General features: G+C 44.8%; 1 protein-coding gene across 4 annotated transcripts in view; it reads right to left on the reverse strand.

The window, feature by feature from the left end:
- Nucleotides 1–2603: 2603 nt before the first annotated feature.
- Nucleotides 2604–25180, reverse strand: part of LOC135444381 (cystathionine beta-synthase-like protein) — a 28687-nt gene continuing 6110 nt past the window's right edge. The window contains exons 2-18 of one of the 4 annotated variants that reach the window (XM_064705961.1): nt 23559–23689; nt 22459–22670; nt 21529–21635; nt 20324–20458; nt 17861–17940; nt 17255–17389; nt 16684–16753; nt 14507–14598; nt 13574–13699; nt 12359–12443; nt 12086–12191; nt 11252–11326; nt 10417–10551; nt 9176–9284; nt 8847–8876; nt 6639–6723; nt 2604–5363 (exon numbers count right to left, since the gene is read on the reverse strand). In XM_064705961.1, coding sequence (XP_064562031.1) covers nt 5254–5363; nt 6639–6723; nt 8847–8876; nt 9176–9284; nt 10417–10551; nt 11252–11326; nt 12086–12191; nt 12359–12443; nt 13574–13699; nt 14507–14598; nt 16684–16753; nt 17255–17389; nt 17861–17940; nt 20324–20458; nt 21529–21635; nt 22459–22670; nt 23559–23600 — 1734 coding nt within the window. In that variant the 5' untranslated portion in view covers nt 23601–23689 and the 3' untranslated portion in view covers nt 2604–5253. Of the gene's footprint in view, nt 5364–6638; nt 6724–8846; nt 8877–9175; nt 9285–10416; nt 10552–11251; nt 11327–12085; nt 12192–12358; nt 12444–13573; nt 13700–14506; nt 14599–16683; nt 16754–17254; nt 17390–17860; nt 17941–20323; nt 20459–21528; nt 21636–22458; nt 22671–23558; nt 23690–25180 lie in introns of those variants that run through there. The other 3 variants (XM_064705969.1, XR_010439211.1, XR_010439210.1) reach the window with 3 other exon arrangements.

Genomic DNA, 25180 nt, shown 5'->3' on the forward strand with positions numbered 1-25180 from the left:
ATCTATCCTACAATTTGCAACATGATATAAAGCCTCAGACCCCCACATTACAGGGAGTGCAGGCCCAGCTGGTGCCCTCAGAGCCCTGTTTTTTGGGCACACAAACCCAGCTGGCTGCCCCTGCACCAGGCAGGGACCTCCCCAAGCAGCTGTGAAAGAAGCCATGGCACATTTTTAGCTCCTGAGAGGGCAGTGAAAGCTGCAGTGTGAGCAGCACCTGGCTGTTCCTCCAAGCAGAGGTGGATTTTTCCACAGGCCAGGGTGGTGCAGGTGAGCTGGCTGCTCTCAGTGCCCTGGAGCCCGGTCCTGTGGGCTCTGCCCTCACCCTCCATCCCCCAGCACGTGACAAAAGCCAGCAGCACTTCCATCAGCAACACCAGTCTGGCTTGGTGCTTGTGCTTTTTTTTTTTTTTTTATTTTTTCCTCCAAGCAGAGGTGGATTTTTCCACAGGCCAGGGTGGTGCAGGTGAGCTGGCTGCTCTCAGTGCCCTGGAGCCCGGTCCTGTGGGCTCTGCCCTCACCCTCCATCCCCCAGCACGTGACAAAAGCCAGCAGCACTTCCATCAGCAACACCAGCCTGGCTTGGTGCTTGTGCTTTTTTTTTAAATTTATTTTTTTCTCCTCCCCCAAAGGGAATTTATTGCTTCCATAAGGCGCCTTCCTGGACTGAAGTCCTCCCTTTATCTGCAGAGCCAGCACAGCTGATTGTACCCAGTAATTTTCCTGCTGGTGACCCAGGAGGAGGGGCTGGGGGACAGCTGGGTCCCAGGGCTGTCACCAGGCTGTGACTCAGCTGTCAGCAGCTCTTGTTGCAAAAACGGGGTTTGGGCAGTGCCCTGCTCCCTGCTCCAGCCTGGGGGCTGCTGAGGGGCCCTGAGCCCTTAGGGGCTGGAAGCAAAGCCTGCTGTGGCTCCCCAGGGATTTCTGAACCTGCTGCGAGGTGGAACTTGATCCCTCACACTTCCTGCAGCTCTCTGTGTGCCTGGGCAGCCTTTGGCCTTTTGCTGAAATGGGCTCCCCACACACGGGAGGGATGCTGGCCTGCTGCCCCAGGCTGGGACTGCAGGATCCCCTTTCCCCCTCTGAGAGAGTCTGTCTGAAATATCCCTCATCTGCCTCACTGTCACAGACATCTTTTATGAAAAATCTTTTCTTTAAGATTTTTCCTCCTGAGAAGCTGAGAAGCTTCAAGAACAAAATAGTTATCTGCTGCTGTGGAATGCAACAGGTAGATCTTTGATAGCTTATGTTGGTTGTTTCTAATTAATGGCTGATCACAGTGAGCTGGCTCGGACAGAATGTCCAAGCCTTTGTTATTCATTCTTTCTTTTTCTATTCTTAGCTAGCCTTCTGATGAAATCCTTTCTTCTATTCTTTTAGTATAGTTTTAATATAATATATATCATAAAATAATAAATCAGCCTTCTGAAACATGGAGTCAGATCCTTGTCTGTTCCCTCATCCTAAGACCCCTGTGAACACGGTCACAGACATCGAAGGACTTTGCCACTCTATGTTTGGTAGCTCTATCCCCTCTTTCTCTCTCTTTCTCTATCTTTTTCTCTCCCTTAATCCCTTGATCACATTTTGCTGTGGTCATTCAATAAAGGTGCATTTGTTTTGATTATCACTGCAAACCCCCTGTGCCGTGTTGGTTTTTGCACCCTGAGATCAAATCCACGAACCATCACAAAACCCGTTCATGACACCCTCTGAGGGGGCTGCCAAAAGGAAAAGGAGGGATCTGCCAGCAATAGCAGCATTTCAGGTACCACACGAGAAGGATGTGCAGGAGGGAGTCAGCCCATGCTGCTGGACTGGGGTAAGGAGAGGAAGATGAGGACAGAGCACTGTGTGTGTGGGGAGGCACCTGAACACCCAGCATGAGAGCAGGGAGCTCATCCTGGCAGCCTGGAGACATGGAAAGAACTGCAGAGCCTCACACTGACAGCCAGGGGTCTTCTGCGCAAATGTCTTACAGCCTAAACACACCTACAAGATTGAACTGGCATTAAAAAAAAAAACAATCTTACAGTCTTCACACATAAGCTTGAACTGGCATTAAAAGAACAATCTTACAGTCTAACACCTACAAGCTTGAATTGCTATTAAAAAAACAATCTTACAACAACCTTACAGTATAAACACAAGTTTGAACTGGCATTAAAAACACAATCTTACAGTCTTAACACACTTACAAGCTTGAACTGGCATTAAAAAAAAAGCAATTTTACAGTCTTAATACACTTAAAAGCTTGAACTGGCATTAAAAAACGCAATTTTACAGTCTTAACACACAAGCTTGAATTGGCATTAAAAAAAGCAATTTTACAGTCTTAACACACTTAGAAGCTTGAACTGGCATATAAAAACAATTCTACAGTCTTAACACACTTACAAGCTTGAACTGGCATTAAAAAAAGCAACCTTACAGTCTCAACACACAAGCTTGAACTGGCATTAAAAAACAATCTCACAACAACCTTACAGTCTTAACACACTTACAAGCTTGAATTGGCATTAAAAAAAATCTTACAGTCTCAGCACACTTACAAGCTTGAACTGGCATTAAAAAAAAACCAACCCAGAGCCATTCTGCAATCAAACAGCTTTTATTCTTTTATTGAACTCTTTGTATGGTACATTTGTGAACATCTGTGCAATAAATACAGCTCATAGTGGTGATTTTTCCCAGCTCCTTGAAGCATAAGGAGTCTTCCCTTTCCCTCAGTTGACACTGCACAGTAAGGAAAGCTGTTGGATGACAGGGGCAATGTCAGGAAACTTCTGACAGTCAGCCTTGTGTGGGCTTTATAGCAAAAAGTTCTCAGAAATGGGCTTGGTGGGCAGATGAGATTGGTCTGGCTGCTCAGAGGAACCCCTGCTAGCCAGAGTTCTGGAGTCAGCCCCAGCTTGTACAAGTAATGGGAAATAACATTGGACATGACAACGTGAAAATGAACCTTAAGTCATTGCCTGGTAACTGCTTGCAAAATACTGTACAGATTTTACTGAACAGCTGTCTTCAGGTGAGAAAATAAGAAATATTTTTGCAGAGCCAACATTAGCACTGATAATCTCTCACAGTGACAAACAAATACAGCATAAATTGCTGATAAAAATATTCATGTGCAAAATAGTTTTCAGGTTTAGTCAGTGCTTGCAAAAGCAGCAAAGGTAAACAGAAGATGCAGGCACTCACTTCAGGAAAAAAATACAGTTTTGTTCAGGCTCTGGCCTTCAATTTCAGGTAAAAGACTGAACTAACTGCAGTGTCTTTCTTGGTCTTCAGAACACTTGAAACAAAGATAAGCCCAGTTTTAATCAGCCCTACCACAACTAACCAGGACCAGGCCAGCAATGAGGTTCTCAGACATGCAAAAAAGCATCACATTCACAAACTTTAGCAGAACAATTTCAGCCCTGCTGGATTCCCTGTCCCCTTCCCTTTGCTGCCTTCACCCCTGCCATGGGAAAGAGCTCTGGAAAGTTTTTCAGTTGTGCAGTAACTCAATTTATTTACCCAGTTTTTCTGGTCTCACCATGGGGAATAAGAAAAGCTTTCCCCTCCCTGAGCCAGTGCAGAGCAGGAGACAGCTCCTGTTCTTAGCAAACCCCAGGGAAGAAGGTGAATTTCTCTGGATTCTTTGGCTTATTTGAGATGGTTTACACTCCCATCCCCTGTTCCCCACCATTTCTAACCATCCCCTGTGCCTCACTCCACAATACTGCCAGTTTCCATGGCACTACAGGGATTCATGTATGAACAGTGAATCAGAAAATCAGATTCAAATCTTTATAATTCTTTATAATTGACTAATTTGCTGCCCCACCTTAAACTCCCCTCTTGTGCTGCTCTGAAAAGCAGCTTTGGGAACCGCCTGCTACCATTTTCATATTTCTTGCTGAATTCAGTCAGGTCAGGTTTTACAAGGAAAAAGGACAAACCTCAGCTACTCAAGCACCTCCCTCCCTGCTGCTGTCAGCAAAGGTCAGATGGAAAATGGGGGAAAAAATCAGATAAAAGCCAGTAAAGTAAATATTCAAAGTAATGCCAAAATCTAGCAGCAGTAATAACTGCAATGGCAGAAAGAAATTCATCACTCTTTAGAAACTTTCAATTACTATTGAATTTGTACGTTTTTAGATTTACAGTATTTTTCTTTCCCAGAGCCTTGGGGAAAACTGTCTTAAATCTTAAAAAAGTGCAGGAATTTAGTGGCAAACCACATTTTAAGTTTAGGATGGGTCACTTGCCATCAGCAATAGCCCTAATCTGAGGGGGTAGCCAATGCAGGGCTTTTCTCGTGGAATGAGGCACTACAGGGTAGGAGCACCTGAACAAGACTTGGAAGAGCTCACAGCTCCTCAGAGATTATCTTTGGCTCTCCTGAAACAGGCACAGAAAAGGCACTCTGAGATAAATGGGGAGGGAGACGAAGGTAACAGATGAAACAGCATGATTTTAAAAAATCTTCAAGCAAGATGCTTGATCTCACCTTTTAAATCTTTCCTTACTTGTGCTTACTTATCAGGAAAAAACAACAGGAAAAAAAAACAGGTCTGTGGCAGGGAAAGCTGGTATACTGTGTAAAACGGAGTCACTGGCTGATTTTTGTCACTTCACTGACATGCTTCTACTCAAACCAGCTTTTCCTCAGAGCAGATGCTTGGAGGAAGTCTCAGCTTCAGCCCTGAGGATTTTCTTGTTTTACAATGATGCCACCAAAAGGGAAACCCTCCTTCCTTCTGCCCATGCCCCAGTCCCAGTTTTGTCTCAACACAGGTAATATCTAACTTAACACCCTTAAATATGGTGTGGGGGGGAATCCAGAACTTTCCAGAGCTCTCTTGGACCTCTGCTTCAATAACTCTTTATTTCAACACATTTTATGATTCTGAAACAACATTTTGGAAAGCCAGCCTTTAGACACAACGAGTAAGGAACAAACCACTTAATTTAGGCATTATTTTTTACACATACATATATATATATATAGGTAAAAAAATAAATTGTCTTGATAAGAAATATTGCTTAGCCTGATTAAGAAACAAGATCCCAGAAGCTGGGCAATACAGCAGGACACACTGGCTGGAGAGCTGACAGCAGGATGGCAAACTACTTATTTTCAGAATTTAAAAAAAAAAAATGGAGAAAAAATAAAAGGAAAAAAAATATTCTAGTTAAGACATGACCCTGATTCTTTGTTTGAGGCTGCAGGATGCTGAGCAGGCTCCAGGCTGCTGCTGGCTTCAGTTGGATTTCCTCTCCCTCTCGCGTGCGGTAACGAAGTTCAGGAGGTCAATGGCTGTCACGATGCCAAACACCATCTGCCGCTTGCTGGAGGAGCCATCCGTGTGATCTGCAGGGAGAAAAAGGGAATTCTGGCTCCAGGAGGCACAAACACACCCCCTCCTGCTTGGTTTTAGTGTCTGTGAAATGGGGGGCTGAGCCATCCCAGCTCCATCATCCTGGAGGTGTTGGGTGATCCTGGCACAGAGGGGGAACACAAAAGGCACCTTTGGCCAAGAGTCACAGAGCAGTGACAAGGATTTTCAGCTCAGAAAGGCTCCTCAGCAAAAGGGACACTGGAACTTTATGGAAGGAAGGATAAGGATCCAGCGGATTTACTGTTCTTGACAGGAGTGTATTTTCCTCAAATATTAATTACTTGAAACAGCTGCAAGTGGCATTACCCCACTGGAACCACGGGCCACTTGAATGGCCCAATGGAACCACATTTTGAGGAGGAAATGTGACACAACCATCTTCCTGCATCCCTGACAACCACAGAATCAGTATAAAACCCACCATACCCCATTTATATCCAAAAAATGTACTAACCATTTAATCTTTGCTGCATTGACAGCACAGGTTCAAGTGACTCTCTCATTATCTTGGGACTTGACTTGGGAACCAAGTGGCCACACGACCTCTGGCCCTTTATCAATTGTCTAAATTCCAGTTCCTAAAGTCTGCCAGTACTAAGATGTTGAATCTACTTCTATTCTCAGTTTTTTCAGTCAGCTGGACTGTCCTGGGCTTTTTTGCACTCAATCTCTGTTTCACTGCAAGCTTCCAGTGAGACTCCAGGATTATAAATAGTCAGCTCAGAGCCAAGAGCACAACCTTATGGAGATTACCAGGAACAACCCCAAATTTGATGGCTTTTCTTTTTCCAGTTACAATTGAAAACCTAAAGTTAAATTTATCTGACACAACTTAGTATTGGCTTGAGTCTCATTTCTCAGTGTTTGTAACTTTGCAAAGTTGTCTGCTATTAGGAAGATTAAACAGGACAAAATATTATTCACATATAAGAGTGATATTCCTGAGATTTGAAGATTTATTTAGTCTTACTAATCCTAGCATGGTTTGGGTTGAAAGGGACCTTAAAATCTTCTTGTTCCACTCCTGCCACAGGCAGGGGCACCTTCCACTCTCCCAGGTTGCTCCAAGCTCCATCCAGCCTGGCCTTGAACACCTCCAGGGATGGAAATTAGGCTCAGTAGCACAAATTTACAAACAAAATGAGGATTTTGCTTCATCAGAACTCACTTTATACATTCACACTCTCACTTGCTCCTTGTTGCCACTCAAAGATTTGCTCTCTCAAGGTGCAGCACTTTGTACTCACATTGAATTTGTTCATGAACCACCAGAGCAAAGTGGTCTATTTCCAGGATGTGAGAGAGTTTCCCCAAGTTGTCTTTCAGGTTAATCTGAGGAGAGAGTTACAGAGCTTGAATAAAACAGTGCTTTCTATGTTTAGCAGTCAATAATCCCCATACACTTTGTACAGAACTAAAATCAACACATCAGCATTTGTGCTCTGCTCCCACCTGAAGCACTAGAAAACTCCAACAAATCAAGGCCAACTTAAAAGATCAGTTTTCCTTGTTTCTAATTTCCAAAAAGCACTAAGCACTACATGAAGTTATTTCTTCTGGTTCTGTAAACATAATGAATAGAATGAAGATCTGAAAAATACTAATAATCAAAGAAGGTTAAGTGTTCCATGTGTCTCAACAAAAGAAGTGACCACAAAAGTCTTTATATTTGGTGATTTTATTCTAAAAAGATTGAAAAAGTGATTGAATCAGGCTGCCAATCATTGTGGAAGTGAATATGATCTGCAAAGGCAGAAAAGCCCAAACAAGCCAAAACCAAAACCAAGGGTGAAAGATTGCTCAGCTAACACAGGACTCGGGCACAAATCAAGGAACTGAGATTTAATAATTCATTTTCTTTGTGAAGGTCAACTTTTCTAAGACTGAACAAGAAACCACCCTGTGTCAACTCTGAAAAAATGCAGATATTTCTGAAACACTCCAGCAATCACCTGCTGCAATATTTTTTGTAATGCCTAAAACTGTTCAAACATGAGTTAAGAGATGAAGCAGCAGCTCCAGGTGACTCTCCCCAGCACCCACCATCTGACATCCTTTTATTAAAGGAACTCACAGCAAAGAAGAGTCTTGCACTGCAGATTCAAAAAGCCTCTCTGTTAAATAAATGGCACAGCATGAACAGCTGGGCTGCACTGGAGCACAGAGAGGGAGTCAGGGGATTCCCAGCAGCCTGTGTTTAAGGGACCTGCTATAGGAACCGAAATTTAAACCTGGGGGCCAGGAAAGGAAGGAGGTGGGAAATCTGCCACAGGGAGTCACCCATCAGTCCCAAATCTGTCTTCAGGGACTGGGCAGGCTACAGAGAACCAGGACAAGCAGCCCCTTGGCAGCACTGGGACAGCCATGAAGGCATAAACGTGCCTGGAGATGCTCAGTGGAAATTTAACAGAACCCCCAAAAGAGCTTTCACCTGCTTGTTCAAGCTTCTTAAACATTTTGCCCACGGGTTTTCCCACATTTAGGCTTTGTTTTTAAGCTTACTAGGTCTCTAGGCAGTGAGCACTATACTACACATGACTGAGAAGCCAAACCATGGAACTGACATCTGACTCCACAACGATGGCTCCTCCCTCCACCAGCACTTGTTTGGGTTGGCAAATTATCCTGTGACTGGTGTTTCAAATCCCTAGATTTGAAACTGTACCAGGGACTTTCAAAAAAGCTCTAACCATTCTGCTTCCACTCTAAGAATTATCATAAATTAATTGAGGTGATCCTACCAAAGTAGGCTGCCCATGTTGTAAAATCAGAGAATGGGTTGGGGTGGAAGGGACCTTTGGGATCATGCAGCTCCTCTGCCATGGACATGTACACCTCCCACTATCTCAGGTGCTCAGAGCCACATCCAGCCTGGCCTTGAACAGGGATGGGAAATCCTCAACCTCTCTGAGCAACCTAAAAAAGCCAAAACACCCATCTTTCCCAAAATGTACTTTTGCCCTGGTTTGCAGACTTAGCCTCTTATTTGATGCAGCCATGTAGGATACCAGAAGTGATTTTGGTGACACAGCTGATTCATTTTCCCAATTTCACTCATAAACAAGTCAAATCAGCTTGACTAAGGTGGCAAGAAAAGCAAAATCCACAGTACTTCTGAGGTTATGTGCATTCCACCACGTTTCTCCATTAACCCATCAATTCAAGTGGAAAATAACCATTTTTAGTCAACATGTCAGCATTACCACAGCTCGTGTCACTCTCCTTCCAGCCTCCACCAATATCAGAAATAAAGGAAGAAGAAATGGTTAAGCTGTTCTTTGCTAAAGAAGCCTTCAAGCTGCCCATGGCCAGAGCCACAACCTCAGAAGTGCAGAGAATTGGCTGATGCAGCCAGCACCAGAGCAGCCCCAGACACCACCCCACACCACCAGCCCCAGAAACTCCTGAGGTGTCCAAGGGAGGCAGAACATGAACAAGGCAGTTGTGTTACCCACCACAGGTCCCCATGATGCTGGATTATCTGTCTGGGGAGGAAAAAATAAATTCACATTTGTCCATAAAGAACCAGCACCCTCGAGTGGCTCACAGGTTGAACAGGAGCATTAAACACACTTCCAGAACACAGCCCTCAGTCCACTTTGGGACAGTGCTGGAACTTAAATCCTGGTGGAAACTAAGTCAAGCATTCCATGGTTTTAAAAGGAAAATTCTGTGCTCAGTAACAGCTGCTGGCTTGGCCCCAGGTGAACCTCACCCAGCCTGTGCAGTGTCAGCACACCTACTCTAATATTGCAACCAGGAGCTGCAGAGTACACCTGCCTACCTGTTGAAATTGCTTGTAGATGACTTTTCTGACTTCATCAGAAGGCTTAACTTTTCCAGCCAGCAGTGAGGAAAGCATGTTACCCAGGGTAACCATGCCCAGGATCACCCTGGGGAAGGAGACACAAGACAGGGATAAACAACACAAAAGACTCAGGTGCTCCTGTAGAAAAAAGCATCCACTCCCAGCCAGCCTGGAGGAGTCAGTTCAGCTATTTCATGGTAATAATGCAGCATTATTGATGGCACATTTGGATTGTGTGTGTCTGCAGGAGACAGAGCACAGCTCTCAGAGGTGCTGGAGACTCACACACAAGGCAGCAGGTGCTGCAGGTGCTTCTGAGCACCAGGACCTTTTCATCTCTGCTCCTTGCAGCTGGAGAGAGCTGCCTGCAACCTCAGAGAGCTTTTGGAAAGCACAAACCACTTCATTTTTTCACACTCCCATCTGTGCTTTTGAAAGGTGTGACAGCCAGAGACAAGCTCACCCCAGTTGGGATCTCCCTGTGAGGATCTACAAGAATTCGTCCTTCAGGTCAGCACAATTGAGCAACTCCTCAATACTCAGCCTGTCTGCAGGAGGACTGAAGGGTGATAAGGAACATTCCAGCTTGCTGGAAAACCCTGGTTTATGGGGGTCACTGCAGCCCTGCACTGTAACACAGTGTGCTGAAGAAAGCTCTGATAGACGTGGACACGTTTGGGGTTGGTTGTTTTAAACAGGAATTTTTGCTTTCTTTAAGTTAAACTGGTATTATTAAAAGAAATTAAATTATCCTGCAGAGACACAATGAGTAAAAACAATTCCTGTGAATTGTTTTTACTTAATGACCAATCACCATCAGCTGTGTCAAACTGAGTCAGTCACGAGTTTTTATTATTTATTCTTGTTAAGCCTTCTGTCTGTTTCTTTCTTTAGTATAGCATAATGTTTAATATAATATTATATGAATATAATATTATACAAATATAATTATAATATTTATAGAATAGACTAGAATAATAAAGAATAATAAATAATTAATAATAATCATTGGAATCATGTGAAGGGCAGGACAATCTGGCATGAAAACACAAAGCCCAGCACTGGCGTGTTCAAGGCAACATTTCTGAACTGTGTTAATAAATGAAAAAGGATGGGTGAGAAGACATTGTATTTCCAGCAAGCATTTAAAAGACATCCCTGAGGACCTGCTGAGGGGAGTGGTAGAAATGGATGAAGAGTGATAGATGTGCACATACCCAGATTCATCAACAACTGGTACCTGGTCGAATCCCTTCTCCCGGAGGATTTCCACAGTCTTGGCACAGGTAACAGTTGGAAGCACAGTCAGGGGGGCAGAGAGGCTCAGCTCCTGAATGCTGATGTTCCACCACCTGGGGATGGAGGGAAAAACAATCCCATGCAAGTTTTATGGAGAACACAGAACCAGCCCTTGGTGCACAGCGGCCTCCAGCAGCACAGGAATGACAAAGGCTGCAAGGAGAGTCAGGATTCAGCCAGAGTCAATAAAGCTTCAGGGCTCTCAGGTGTTATTACCAGCATCAGAAAGTCTCTGAAGTGTGAGATGACTTGAAAATCAAACCTGTTCTCCTCATTTCATCTGCTTTCCACAATTACAGATAGTGGAGAGCACTGATCTCCCCAGTTTCATTACTTATCTCTCACACAGAAAATTTTGCACTCCTACTCAAAGACTTATCTGTATTTACAGTTGTTAAAGACAATTTAGGGAAGATTCCCTTCTAGCTATGTAGACCTGCAGTGCTTTGCACTCAAGAACTCTGATTATGGAAGGATTCTTTGCATATTTCCTACTTTTTTAACTCCAAATATAATGATTTTCATTAAAAAAACCCCAATCATTAAGTACCAAATTTTCTGCTGCTGCCAAACAACTCAAGGAAGGATGTCAACTAATTAAAGCAAATTTGATTAATAGCTGCACAAGACAATAGCATGGAATACCAGCTAAATCAAAGGAGAAGTGTAAATTGAAATGAGCTTTAAATTAGCAGCTGCCATGAACTCTATTGAATAGACTGATGGAAATCCAGATGGATGTGACTGGCTTACCAGGGTTTGTTGCCAAGGTCTTCTTCTTTCATGAACCCTTTCTGAATCATCCATTTGTCACTCAGGAACTTGGACCTGCAGAGCACCAGGAGGTGAAAAGCTCATTAGCAGGGCTTGAACATCTGACAGCAAACAGAGACAGCTGTTCACAGCTCACTGCCACCAACAGATAAAGTGGAATTGGAAATTGGACATCATTGGCCATCCAAATTTGGGTGGCAGGGACATGGAGAAGAAATACTCATGGGGACAAAAAGGAATCCCACAGGAAACAAAGCTCCAACTGCATCAGCCCCTTGGAATATCACAGAGACACAGCCTGGAATGGAGATGTGTTTTGTCTGCAGCTTCTGTTTGTCTAATATTGAGCTGGATGTAACATGGGTGAGGAAACAGCTAAAAATGCCATGTTTTGGGGGTATGTTTCAATGTGATTGGAGAAAAACTTCTCAGCACAGCTTAAAGCCCTGACATTTCCACCTGCAAACTCACCCTGAGTGTGGCTGCTGCTGCTGCAAGACTGCTGGATCCTGCTCAGGGCAGGAACCCAGCTGAAGGGCACAGGAACCCTTCCAGGATTGGGATAACCAGTGATCCCCACAAATAACACAGTGAAAGCAAGGCCTTTGCTGTGAGAAATGCTAACTACTGATGATTATCTACTGAAATCAGATTTAAAGGGGAAAAGACCCTCCCTGCTCCATGTGCCAGACCCCTTTTAGACAGCTCAGAACTTGTGCCCCAGAGACATTCCTTGTTGGGATAACTGGGTGTTCCAAGGTCTGAGGGACTCCCTCACCCCTCCCCCAGAGAAGAAGAGCAGCAGGTCCTTACATGTAGTTCCTGATGGAGTCAGGGCAGATGACAACACAGCGCTGGCCCTCCTTCAGCTCCTTGGCTGCCTTCACAGCCACAGACATGGCACTGCCCGAGCTGCCCCCTGCAGAACACACAGCAGGGGCAAAACCATCAAACCACGCATGGGAGCCATCAGAGGGGAGGAGCACACAGAACAGAGGAGCCCAGAGCGAGGAGGACAAGATGTGGAGTGGAAGGAGGTCTCTGATGTGCATCAGAGGAGGGCAGGGGGCTCCTGCCTGCTCTTACCACACAGCAGCCCCTCCTCGCGGATCATCATCCGGGCCAGGGCAAAGGACTCCTCATCATTGCTCTTGTACCACTGGTCCACTGTCTGGGCAGGGGCAGGAGACAGAAACAAGGCTCTGTTTAGCTGGGGAGGGCCAGGGGAACTGCACAAGCAGTGTGAATTCAGCCCTGGCTCTTTGAGGGAACAGCTGAGCACCGGGTTTCCATCCTCCTCCAAATGCCAGGTGGGGAATTTTGCCAAGGTGAGAGGATCACATCAGCACAAAAGGCTCCTTACTGGAACCCTTCTGTGAGAGCAGCCTCAGACAGCATCAGCTTCCTCCCCTCCTGGAAGGCATCCCAGGGACACAGGCTCTGCTCAGGGCAGTCCTAACCCCTTTGTCCAGGAAGGATGCTCTGTTGGAAGGTTTGGTTTTGTTGCTTTGTGGGTTTTTTGTGATTGATAAGTTGGCATTCTTTGCTGTGTGTCTGTTTTATGTCACTGTCATATTTTCTGAAAAATCCCTTCCCCAAGATTTTTCTCCTGGGAAGCTGAAAAGCCTTAGAGAAAAATGTAAATAATAAAAATTATCTGATTGCTTCTCCTGTGTTTGCTGCTGTGGAATGTAGTTTGAACATTATTTACCAACAGGTGACTGTTTGGTTGGTTTCATGTGAATTGTTTTCATTAATGACCAATCACCATCAGTTGTGTCAAACTCTGAAGAGTCAGTCATGAGTTTTTATTATCCATTCTTGTTAAACCTTCTGTCTGTATCCTTCTCTTTCTGTAGTATAGTTTTAGTATAGCATTCTTTAATATAATATCATAAAATAGTAAATCAGCCTTCTGAGAACATGGAGTCAGATTTTCAATTCCTCATCTCTCACCTTGTCCTGGGGACCCTCACAAACTCAACGGTTTTATTTTTATTGTCTGTGTTTCATGACTGGCTTTTTCCAGGTGTGTTTTGGGGTTTTTTTAAGCATGAAAAAAGTGTGTGTTGTAGGAAAATGTTATCCACTCACAGCATTTTGACCTAGAATTGTAAAACTAATGTGGCCAGAAGCCTTTCAAGGGGCTGTTTATGCTGATGGAAAGAACAGGAATAGTTCTGCCTGCTAACCCTTCTATTTCAGCTTGAAAAACACTTCCCCAAGTTTTCCCCTGCCTTTAACCTCAATCCTGCATCCCAGCAGAGGGCAAAGGGCAGTCAACCCAGCAATGTGACTTACAGATCTATCCAACACTGTGGGGACAAAATCATATCCAATTCCTTCCACTTCATACATTGTCTTGTCAGTCTTGTTCAGTTCTTCTGGTTCAGCAAGGATGGAGCCTTCAGGATCCACACCTATAATCTGGAGAAGCATTTTCCACTCAGGCCACCAAGCCACAGAGCTTTGGAGAGCACTGGCCTTGTCACAGCTGCTGGTGGCACACAGCCAGCCTGCTCTCCTGTTCATTTCCTCCTGGCAATATTCAAAGGTTTTGCTGCTCCTGGCCCCCTTGGAAACCCATCCCACCTCCTCAGGCTGCTGGCACCACTTGTTCCACAATGGGTTTTGCTTGGTTTAAACAGAAAACAGAAGCCAGGCTTTCCCTGAGACAAGGTTGTCCTCATTCACATGCCAGGCATCATCACAGACAACTCATTTTGTGCCAAGTGAAAGCAGATCCGTTTTATTTTCTTTACCACTCCCTGCCTGTGTAGGAGAACTCTCAAGATTGAAGCAGGATCCTGAGTTCTGTGAGGAAATCTCACACATCACACAGGAAAACACACAGGCTGGTGTGTGCAGAGACAATTCCACTGGGCAAAACCTCAGCAGCTCCAGAGCTGCCAGGGATGGCACAGCCAGGGAGGAAACACAAGGCTGCAGAGCACAGAAGAAGAAGAAACTTCCAGAGAAGGAAGTTTCCCAGGCACCCCATGGAGTGATCTGAGTGTCAGTGTTCATCTGCTGAGCCAAACCTGAGCTCTGGTCACCAATGGAACCAGAGCATGATGATTTCAGACACTCTGAAATCCTCTCTGCAGCCAGAACAACCTTTTAGCTGAGAACACCCAAGAACCTCCCTTCAGAGAGCCTTACAAGGAGTGGGATGTGCCAAGGGGAGCAGCTTGAGGAGACACTAAAGGTAAAAGCAGTGGAGGTCTCACTTACTTTGCAGCCTGGACACTTCTCCTTCAGCTTCCTGGAGATGCCAGTGATGGTCCCTCCTGTGCCAGCCGTGGCCACCACCATGTCCACCTTTCCTGTTTAAGGGTGTGGGAGAGAAGTGTGAAATCTCCAGCAGAAGGATGGATTGAAAGCTCACACCCACCTAAGGATGGACTTTCCTCAACAAAAAATGCACAAATTGGATGAAAAAGGCAGGGTAGGACTCTTTGCCTTGAAACTGCATTGCTCAATCATAATTTTCTCCAGCAAGGGTTTTAAAATGCCAACCCAGAGCTGGCAAGGCACCAATCTGTGGCACTTTGGACACAGCTGGATGTGGCCCACAGAGCTGACAGCTGCAGTTTTCCTGTTCCTGTATCTGCTGATACACATAACTCATTCTCTGAGTCAAACTGAGCAGCCCATTATGTTTGTTAATTAACTGAGTGAGTGCCAAGAGCGTGGGATAGGCAGCTCTGGAGAGAAATGTTAACAAAACTACTCCCTCATTTTCATGTCAGAAAGGCTGGTTTGGACACTAGCATCAGAGGGAGTATGGATATGATAGTTCATCCCTGTGTCACCACCTACAGCTTCTCTGGTGCATCCACATGACAGCTTTGTTAGTTTAAAAGGAAAAAAGGATTTTTAAAAGGTCACCACACACAAAATCAATTGCTTAGCAGCCAAAAGAATAACACCCCACCAAGCAGGGGTAACTGTGTCTGGGCTGTAAGGGGAAGTAAACAGAAACAAGAAGCCTAAATCTGGAACTCATCTGGACTCTCAGTTTGTGGGATGGCAGCTTGTAAAAGTGCCATCAGTTTAACTCCAATTTTGTCCCAGAAAGACAAGGCAAATCCTCTGAACAGCCAGAGGAGAACCTTTCATGTGGTCCTCACCTTTATGTGAATGAATTTAATTGCTGATTTTCTTATCAGAAGGTCCAACCAGAAACTGCACTGTCTAATAAGGCAGGTCTGGATCCTTCCTAGGACTCCCTTCTGTGCCCTATGGAAATGCCCACGTGCTGCAGCATCACAGGGAATGTCTCCAACAGCTCCCAAAGCAGCTCCTGAGCTGAGAACGAGCCCAGCTGAAGCTCTGCTGCCTCAGCTCAGCCCCCTCTGGGGCTGGAGAGAGCCCTGAGAGCCAGAGGGTGCTGCTGGGGACAGCTGTGGCACAGAGCAGCTTGTGCTCATGAGGAGCACACTGAGGAGCACACATCAACACTCCTAAGTGAAGATGCTTCCAGTGTATTGGAGTATTTGCTCTGGGAATGTTAAAACCTATTTCTGTATTTGTGATCAAAGAATGACCCTATTCTATACCAGTCTACCTATAGAAGGGTTTTTAAGTAACTTAAACAGCACTGCTTTCTCCACCTGCTCACAGGCAGAAAAGTCTAAAATATAAAGAATTCTTCTTTAATGGGAAAAAAAAGTCATTACTATGACCACTTGTCACTGTCATATTTTCTGAAAAATCCCTTTGCCCAGGATTTTTTCTCCTGGGAAGCTGAGAAGCCTCTCAGAAAAATGAAAACAATAATTATCTGATTGCTTCTCCTGTGTTTTGCTGCTTTGGAATGTGTCTAGACATTGTTTCATTCGATTCTGCTGTGAATTGTTTTGACTTAAGGGCCAGTTGGGGCCAAGCTGTGTCAGGGCTCTGGAAAGAGAGTCACAAGTTTTCATTATTATCTTTTCAGCCTTCTGTCTGTATCCTTTCTGTATTCTTTAGTATAGTTTAGTATTCTTTAATATAATATACGTGTATATATATATTATATACATATATATACATACATATATTAATATATAATATATTAAAGAATATATTATATATAATACATTCTATAATATTCTATAATATAATATTCTATAATTAATATGAGATTATTTAATATAATATAATTAACATAATATAGATCATAAAATAATAAATTAGCCTTCTAAGAACATGGAGTCAGATTCATCATTCCTTCCTTCCTCGGGAGGGAGTCCCAGAAAACACCACAACCACTGAAACAAGGTAACTCTCTAAGGACACACAGCACATGTATGGGGTTTGCTTTATCAAAATCCGTGTTCTTCTCATCTGAGGGCTCATTCTCCAAGCACATAAGAGCAGGGCCCTGCCAGGGGCTCTTGCAAGGGTTAGCAGTAGAGCAGACCTACCATCACACTGCTGCAGGATCTCCTCAGCTGTGGTGTCGTAGTGGGTCAGGGGGTTGCTGGCATTGCGGTACTGAATTCAAAGGCAGATCAGAAGTACAAAAATCACTTTTTGAGTGAGTTCAAAAACATTTCAAACAATCCCCAAACCCCACAACACGTAAACATGCTCTCTGCAGAAGGTTTCATTGCGTATTATCCGGAACTAGGCCTCCTAAGTGACCTAATTTAAACGCAGTCCTAAGGTGCCAGCACCTCCCATGCCAAAATCAGTCCTGTCTGTGGGATAGCACTCCCAGCAATGTGACCCCTGTGTCCATTCTTCCTCACAGGATTGCCAGCTCACTGGAAATAGACACCCTGAGTGCTGTGGTTGTGGCAAACACCAGCTCATTGCTGCTCTCTAGTGACTGTAAAAACTTCCTTTCCTACAACGTGCTGACTGCTCAGCTCCAGCTGCAGATTTGGGGCATCTTCTCCTTCAGAGACACATGGAGAGTGTTGAAGAGACAACCCAGAGCACCCCAGAGCCTCCTCCACGCTACACCTGCACCTCTGACACCCTGGCTCTCACCTGATCCAGGATGTGTGCGTTGGGGATTTCATTCTTCAGCCTCCAGGCCACTCCCACGTGAGATTCAGGGGAATCAAATCTGGCTGTAGTTGGGGTCCTCACAATCTCAGCACCCAGAGCTCTCAGGACATCCACCTGCAGCAAATAAAGGTGGTCACAAAACCCCAAAACACCCTCAACAGGCCCCCTTCACCTCCCAAAGGCCAGAATATCTGCAGGATATTCAAAGCTCCAGCAATGTCTTCCTTCACCCTCTGCTCAGCGAGGAACAGCTCACCTGGGGCACAGGTAACCCCTTCAATGTGCCAGGCAAACCTCAGATTGTCTGTATTTAAAACAATTGTGGGAGTTTTCAAAGTGGCAGCACTGTGGGGATGGGTCTTAAAGACATTTTCTATCCATGGCCAGCCAGCCTGGATTTCATTTTCTATCCATGGCCAGCCAGCCTGGATTTCTCCGGGCACTGGCAACAGCAGCTCAGCAGAGTTTTCCCTGGCCAAGATCCTGCACCTCCATTGCTGAAGCCCCAGCACTGATCTAGAGCAGGAGCTCAGTGAGTGCAGACATGTTTATGTTTAAATTCTTGTGAGCAGAGGCAGCTCTGACCTTCTCCATGCTCATTTTCTCTGGCATGACGATGATGCAGCGGTACCCCTTCACTGCCGCCGCCAGGGCCAGCCCGATCCCTGCAACAGCAAAGGCACACAGAGCACTCAGTGAGCAGCAGCAGCTGGGCACAGAACACACAGGGACAGCTCTGGCACGCCCTGCCTTCCAGCATTTCCACCAGAGGGGTGGCAAAGGGGATGTTTCTGCCTGTGGGGTTTACAAGTGCCGATCCTTGTTTGAGGTTCACAGCCCAGAGAAAGTTTAGCCAAGGGTGGGGGAACTTGGCTGGTGCAAACTGCTGGATTCACCACATGCACATCACCTTCCTCCTGTCTCACCCACTTCACTTTCCAGATGTAATTTGGGAAAGGAATGTGCTTTGAGCCAGAGGAGACAAGAGGAATCACTTTGATTCTGCCAAAAGGTCTGCAGCGCCTCTATTGACTCACTGCTGCATAAATCCCAATTTGCAATGTGCTGAAACTAAGCCCTGTCTAAAACCACATTATTTAGATGGTGATTGAGGTTCTAATACACTGTGTCAGCTTGCCACGGCAGTGAAGCACCCTGGCTGTTGGAGACAGACATCTCATTTCCACTCTGAACATCTCTACCTCCAGCCTGATCTCTGCTTGCTCGCCTGAGGGCTGAGCCCAGAAGTGCTGTCCCTGTGGGAGAGAGGCTCACATCTGCTATCAGATCACCTCCCTGCTCACACCTGCTATCATATCACCTCCCTGCTGGGCAGGCTGAGCTGATCAGGTTGGCTCAGAGGTGTGAGAGGTCAGGCTGCAGCTCTCCTGCTCCTCTGGGCACCAGCACATGCAGCTCACCCTACACAGAGACCTGCTGGTTCAAAGCTGCCTCTGGTTTTGTGTGGGAGCAAAAATCCCCACCCTAATAATCTTTAATTGTTCCTGTAAGAGAAGCCTTACTCACACCTCAAACAACTCAAGCGGTGTTTAATATATTGGGAAGGGAAAGTTTTCTCGGTATATTATAGATAAATATGGATGCCCAAATACACAAAAAAGACCAGCAGCAGCTTCATTAAAGTCAAAGGCTGAAGAGAAGTCATCCAGATCTTCCTTATGGTCTGTGATGAAAAGAAGATTTTGAGACCTGAACTCTAATACTTTGTACTTTCTGCTACTGACCTGGAAATGCAGCAAAACATCAAAACAGGACTTTGGCTGAGGGAGAACTGGGATGCAGAGAAGATAAAAATATAACACATTAGCTCTCACATTCAACACCCCAGTAACTCTGAGCAGTACAGAGCAAAAACCAATTCTCTCAGGTTACTGTGTGCCCTGCTCTTTGCTCTTATGTGATTTAAAAAAAAAAAAAATCAGCTTTCTGAAGTAATTGCCCTTCAGTTCTGCCTTTCTGGATTCTGTGGCAAGTAGAATCATTTATCAGGTACTGACCCAGAGAGAAGGATGTCATGGTAGGACCTTGCATACTGGAGGAATGCAACACACAAGGATATTTTCCACTCCAGGCCATGGTTCAGGCAGGAGCTACAGCCACACTCACCAAGCTGCCCTGAATGCCCCCAGAATCCCCTGAATGGCCCCCCAGAATCCCCTGAATGGCCCCTAGAGCAGCTCCTGAGCCAACAGATGTGACTTCCCAGTTTCCTGCTGCTGGAAGAACTGAAAGAAGGGGAAGATCCAGATTCACTCAGGTGTGAGCTTTTCTATGTTTCAGATTCTGTGCTGCTTTAGTGTGTGGGTCTGGGCTTCATATTCAGGGATGGTGAGCTCTGTGAACAGAGCAGGGAGACAAAACAATTCCTGCTCCAGCTGGGCACCAAGGACAAATGATCCAAATCTCAGCCCCAAGAGCACAAACACCGTGGGCTGGAGAGAGAAAAACAAGCAGGGTGGGACTGGATGGGCTAAAGCTGGAATGGGAAAATGAACTGCAAGGTGCAAATGGAGCAGAACTGATCCAAGGGAGAGACCCCGTGCCCGGCCGTGCATTTTGGGGCCATTTTGGTTCATCTTGGGTGCAGCCCTGGCTGAGCTCTTGTGCTGCCCAAGGTGGATCCATGGAGGCCTTTTCATAAATCCCTGCTTTATTCTTTAGCTCTGTCCAGCCTCTACTCTGGGTCAGCCTGCACAAGGCATCAACACCAGTCCTATGGGTGCTTTATTCCACAATAATTTCAGTCAGACTTGAATTCCTGAGGACTCTTGTGAGTCTGGCCTAGCACTTCCTTTCTTTAAATCAAAGAGGCCCTGCAGTTCAGCAGAACTCCTTCCCACCTGCTCTGATCAGCAGAGGACAGTTCAGAATTGTTCCTGGTGTGAGGTGAAGAGGCACAGCTCCCTGCACCAGGCACGCAGGAACAGATTCCCTTCCCTCCCTGCAAAGGCTGCGATCTTAAACCTGCCTTTTCCAGGAAAACCACAGCATTTTCCCCATGCTTTCCTCAGCCTCTCCATGCCTTACCTGTGTTCCCGGAGGTTGGCTCAATGATGGTGTCCCCAGGTTTCAGGATCCCAGCTCTCTCAGCATCCTCCACCATCCTGAGGCTGATGCGGTCCTTCACGCTGCCGCCGGCGTTGAAGTACTCACACTTGGCCACTGCAAACACACAGCCAGCAGGGCTGCAGGGCATTCCAGAGCTCAGCCAGCTCCACACCCTGCCCTGGGCACACACACCTTCCACCAGAACAGGCTGCTCCAAGCCCCATCCAGCCTGGCCTCAAACCTTGCTCTTGCCCCTTTCCCCTTTCCTGGTAAGTTCTCCAGCCAAAAATGTTCTGATCAAACTGAAGTTTCTCTCCCATCACTCCAGAACTCCCAGCATTAATCCCTTCATCACCTTTCAGCACTCTGATCAGAGCCTCCTAATATCTACACTATTAATATACAGTATTGGTTGGGTTAAAAAAACCCCAAACAAAAAAAAAATCCACTGACCATTTCACCCCTTTAATCATTTCCAGTGATCTTTAGTGACACCTGCAAAGCTGCATTTTGCACACACTGATGAATAGGTGAAGCAGTCAAAAACTTCACACAACTGCTTTAAATTTTAAAAATTATTTTCTACAAAGAACATTTTGTGTTTTCTACAGAAATGAAAAAGCTGCAGGAATTGTTATCATGAGGTACAAACTGAAAGATGTTTTAGATGACAAAACCCTAAAAAACTGAAAGCTTGCCAAGGAAAACTAGGAATTTTTCCTCACAGTATTAATATACAGTATTGGCTGGGTTAAAAAACCCAACCAAACAAAAAAAAATCCACTGACCATTTCACTCCTTTAATCATTTTCAGTGATCTTCAGTGATAACTGCAGAGCTGCATTTTGCACACACTGATGAATACTCTGAATAGGAGAAGCAGTCAAAAACTTCACACAACTGCTTTAAATTTAAAAAATTATTTTCTACAAAGAACATTTTGTGTTTTCTACAAAAATGGAAAAGCTGCAGGAATTGTTCTCATGAGGTACACACTGAAAGATGTTTTGGATTACAAAATCCTAAAAAACAGAAAATCTGCCAGGGAAAACCAGGAATTTTTCCTCACCATTTCCTGACAATCACCTGCACTCCTGTGGCCGGGTTATATGACACTACTAACCCAAGCTACCCAAGTTTCTGAACCAGTGTTTGTAATTTGTTCTCTGCCTGCAGCAACTCACAGAGTTCACACTTGAGCCCAAAGTGCTTCCCAATCTTGTTGATCCGCACCAAAGGTGTGTTGCCAACTTTATTCAGGATGCTGGGCAGGATCTTCGGAGGCTCTGGCCTGGCACAAACACAAACAAAGTCAGTGCATTCACAGAGGGGTCACACAACAACCACACAACATTTATTGCTTTTATTTCTCCTTTTGTGGAAACCCAGGGCACAGGGAATATTTCTCTGTCTGCTCTGGGGTGCCCTGACCCCCAGGGCAGCACTGACTCTGACCCTCATTCATGGAGAAAGTTTCCTAGACTAGAATTCTAGTTTTCCTAGAATCCACAAAAGTGTGAAATAGATTATAGAGAGCAGTGTAGGTGCATCACTTGGTGAGAAATTGAGGTTTTGGGGTTTTTAATATGTTGTGGATTGAAGCAAGATGGAGGGCACAGGGTGTTGTCCTGGGTTTCTTCTTCATGTTTCTTCTTCCTCCTTCTCCATGGGTTTGGGTGGCATTTTGTAATTGGGCAGAAAAGTCCCCATTGCAGCTCTGTGGGATCAGTTATTGGGTTAAAAGGGAAAATAATCCAGGTGTCAGTTCTTCATTGGATAGTTTAGTCTTAAAAGACCTTGTACCAAGAGATTGTTGGCCATTTTGTGCCTTCTAATGAAAAGCTGCAGAACTCACAGTAGTGAGACTGTTTTACTGATAAGAAATAATAAACACCTGAGTCCAAACATGAATTAGTGGCTCAAGTGCCTTCAATCCAGACCCAGAGACCCACAACTGGTACCCCCACACCCTTTATCAGGCTGGTTATTTTTGCTATTTTAGTTCAAAGGAATATCCACTGGACACAAACTCAAAACACCAAGTCCTTGATCCAAAACATGCATTAATCAGAGCTGGGTTTGTGCTGAAAATCAGCAAATGAGGCAACACTTACAGGGTGGCATGATGATGTGGGGAGGCAGAGAGGGGCTTCCCGAGCTTCCAGGTGCACTTGCTGGGTGTGTCAGGGCGGATCCACTGCCTCTCCTTCTCACTGCCCTTGCAGTTCTCAGTGTCCACCCCACCAGAGACAAAATACTTGGCAGGTGCATGAGGGCATGAGTTGGTATCTGGCTTCTTCTGGGAAGGAAGAGTAGGGATTCCATTCTTGGGGGAGGGAGAAGGAAAAGAAAAGGAAAAAAAAAAGAAGGAAAAAAAAAAAAGGAGTTGATGTTTCCATGGTGCTGTGAGGATGGGAAGTGTTCCAGCATCACCTTGATTTGCCAAATCCTTATCACCAACACCAGAACCTGCACTGCAAGTTTGGGAGCAAAGGCTCACCACAGTGCTCTGCACAAAGGTAATTTAAACACACATGGCTCACTGTAACCAGCCTGCACAGACACAAAAAACCCAGGGCTGTTCTCATGGGAGACTCCCCTCCCACACCAAAAGCTCTCTGGAATAAAAAATAAAACCTCCCCACTCCAAGCAGACTGGAACACAGGGAGGCTGCTTGGTGACTCATTAGAAATCTGTGCCAGAGGGCTCTGCATGGCTGAGTGGTCACAGAGAACTCTCACAGAAAGGTTTCAGCAATTCCTTCCTCCAGCTCAGAGCCCCGTCCAACCTGGCCTTGAAACCTCCTGGGCTTGGCCCTGCCCTGGAAAGTTCTCCAGCCAAAGAGAAAAATGGAAAAAATGGAAATTTCTCCCCTTATTCAGCCTGCACTTTCACTCCAGTACTCTCAGCATTAATCCCTTCAGTTTATTTTATGGCTTTTTTATTTATTAATCCCTTGAATGGGGTGGGGAAATCCAGAACTTTCCAGAGCTCTCCTGGGCTCTGCTTCAGTTATTTCAACACATTTTATGATTCTGAAACAACATTTTGGAAAGCCAGCCTTTAGATATAACAAGTAAGGAACAAACCAGATAATTGAGGCAATATTTTTTACACACACACATATATATAGGTAAATAAATTAATTGTCTTGATAAGAAACATTGCTTAGCCTGATTAAGAAACAAGTATTCCCCAAAGAGCTGTGAGTACCTTAGAGACAGGAACAGGCTTTTCTGATACAAACTTCTCCATGGTTTTTGGTGGGGGTGGTGGCACAGAAAACTGGATTTTCTTCAGGAGAAGAACCGCTGTGGGTCACAAGACTGGAGCTCTCTTCAAAGCTGCAGATCATACAAGTTAGAAGAAAAAAAAAACTATCAGGAAACTCTCTCACAGGGGCAAAACACACACATCTTTTTCATAGGCGGGAAAAAAAGGAAGCTGCAAAAGAAAGTGAAGATGACTTCTATAAATAGGATTAAAAATAAATCAAGCAGCAGAAGAATTGTGCAGGATTGATGGAGGGTGCCCTGACCCTGTCCCTCCTGCATTATTAATCTTCCCTCTGCCCTGTCCTCCACAGTAAGTACAAAACATCTTTATCAGACCTTCTGCAACTCCAGGAGCTTGAAAGCCACAAAAAGTAATAGGAAATACTTCAGTTCACAGGAAATACAGTTTGTTCAGTACAGTTCTTCATGGTGCTGTCCCCAAAAGACCCTGCACACAGCTTTGGAAAAGGATTTATCCAGGAACAGAGGCCTCTCCACCCTCAAGGAGAGTAAAATCTCACAAGTTCCTACCCAAAATTAATTAGTGTTCATGCACAGCTTCAGTGGTGCTGCATAAAGCACACACAGCAAACAATTCATGCTTTTAGCTCCAGAAATTAGTAAAAACACAAAATACTAAATTCATTTCTCCTACCAGTTGTTCACAGAGCCTGGCAGCTCCCTATCAATTAAAAACAAAAATCTGGCTGAAATCTTGGAAAGCATGAGGTGTTTTCCCCTAATATTTGTTTTCTTCATCACTGTTTTGCAGCAAGGTTCAGCTCTTTCCATTACTGAATTTTGCTGGAAAGGGTCCCTGGCCTCATCCTCCTGGCAGAGGTACACAAAACATGTATTTAAGATCTCACACAATTGAGAAAACTGGAAAAAAATCTGGATCACAGCATCAGTGAAATTCAGTATTTGATCCTGCAAGTTAACTCAGGCCACTAACCACTGCTGCCTTGAGCACTGCAATGCTTAAAGCATTTAAACTGCTCTCCTCTAGGGGAAACAAACCCAAAAACCTCTGAAAATATCAACTTTCCAGACTAAGACTTGAAGTAATTTTCCCTCAACAAAAATATTTCCATGCTACCAAAATGATACAATTCTATTTGATCAGTTAATACGTGAGCCAAGATGGATTATAACCTGTTATAGATGGATTATAACCTGCCATAGACTGCTGACCAGGATTAGAATGACAGACATGAGTCTAAAAAAGCACAGATCCCATAAATACATAAAATCCAGCACCAACCTGTCTTTGCCACCAGAAATCAGCTCACTCCAGTGAAAAATGCATGTATTTTATGATTGGCTTTTTGCAAATATTAAAATGAATATTATATGTGTTGTGTTAGAAAGTAATGCTTTATTAATTCTCTTAAGTAGTGTGTTAAATATAGTTTTCAGTTATAAAAAATGTTAAAATAGAAACTATGCTATGTAGGATACTTTTTTAAAGAAAGGACTCGCACTGAGGTATCAGTCACAGGACACCTGAATCTTTCAGAAAAAGAGAATTTATTGCTCCATTATCAGAAGAAACGAACT

Source organism: Zonotrichia leucophrys, chromosome 1, assembly GCF_028769735.1.
Source record: "Zonotrichia leucophrys gambelii isolate GWCS_2022_RI chromosome 1, RI_Zleu_2.0, whole genome shotgun sequence".
Taxonomy (NCBI): domain Eukaryota; kingdom Metazoa; phylum Chordata; class Aves; order Passeriformes; family Passerellidae; genus Zonotrichia; species Zonotrichia leucophrys.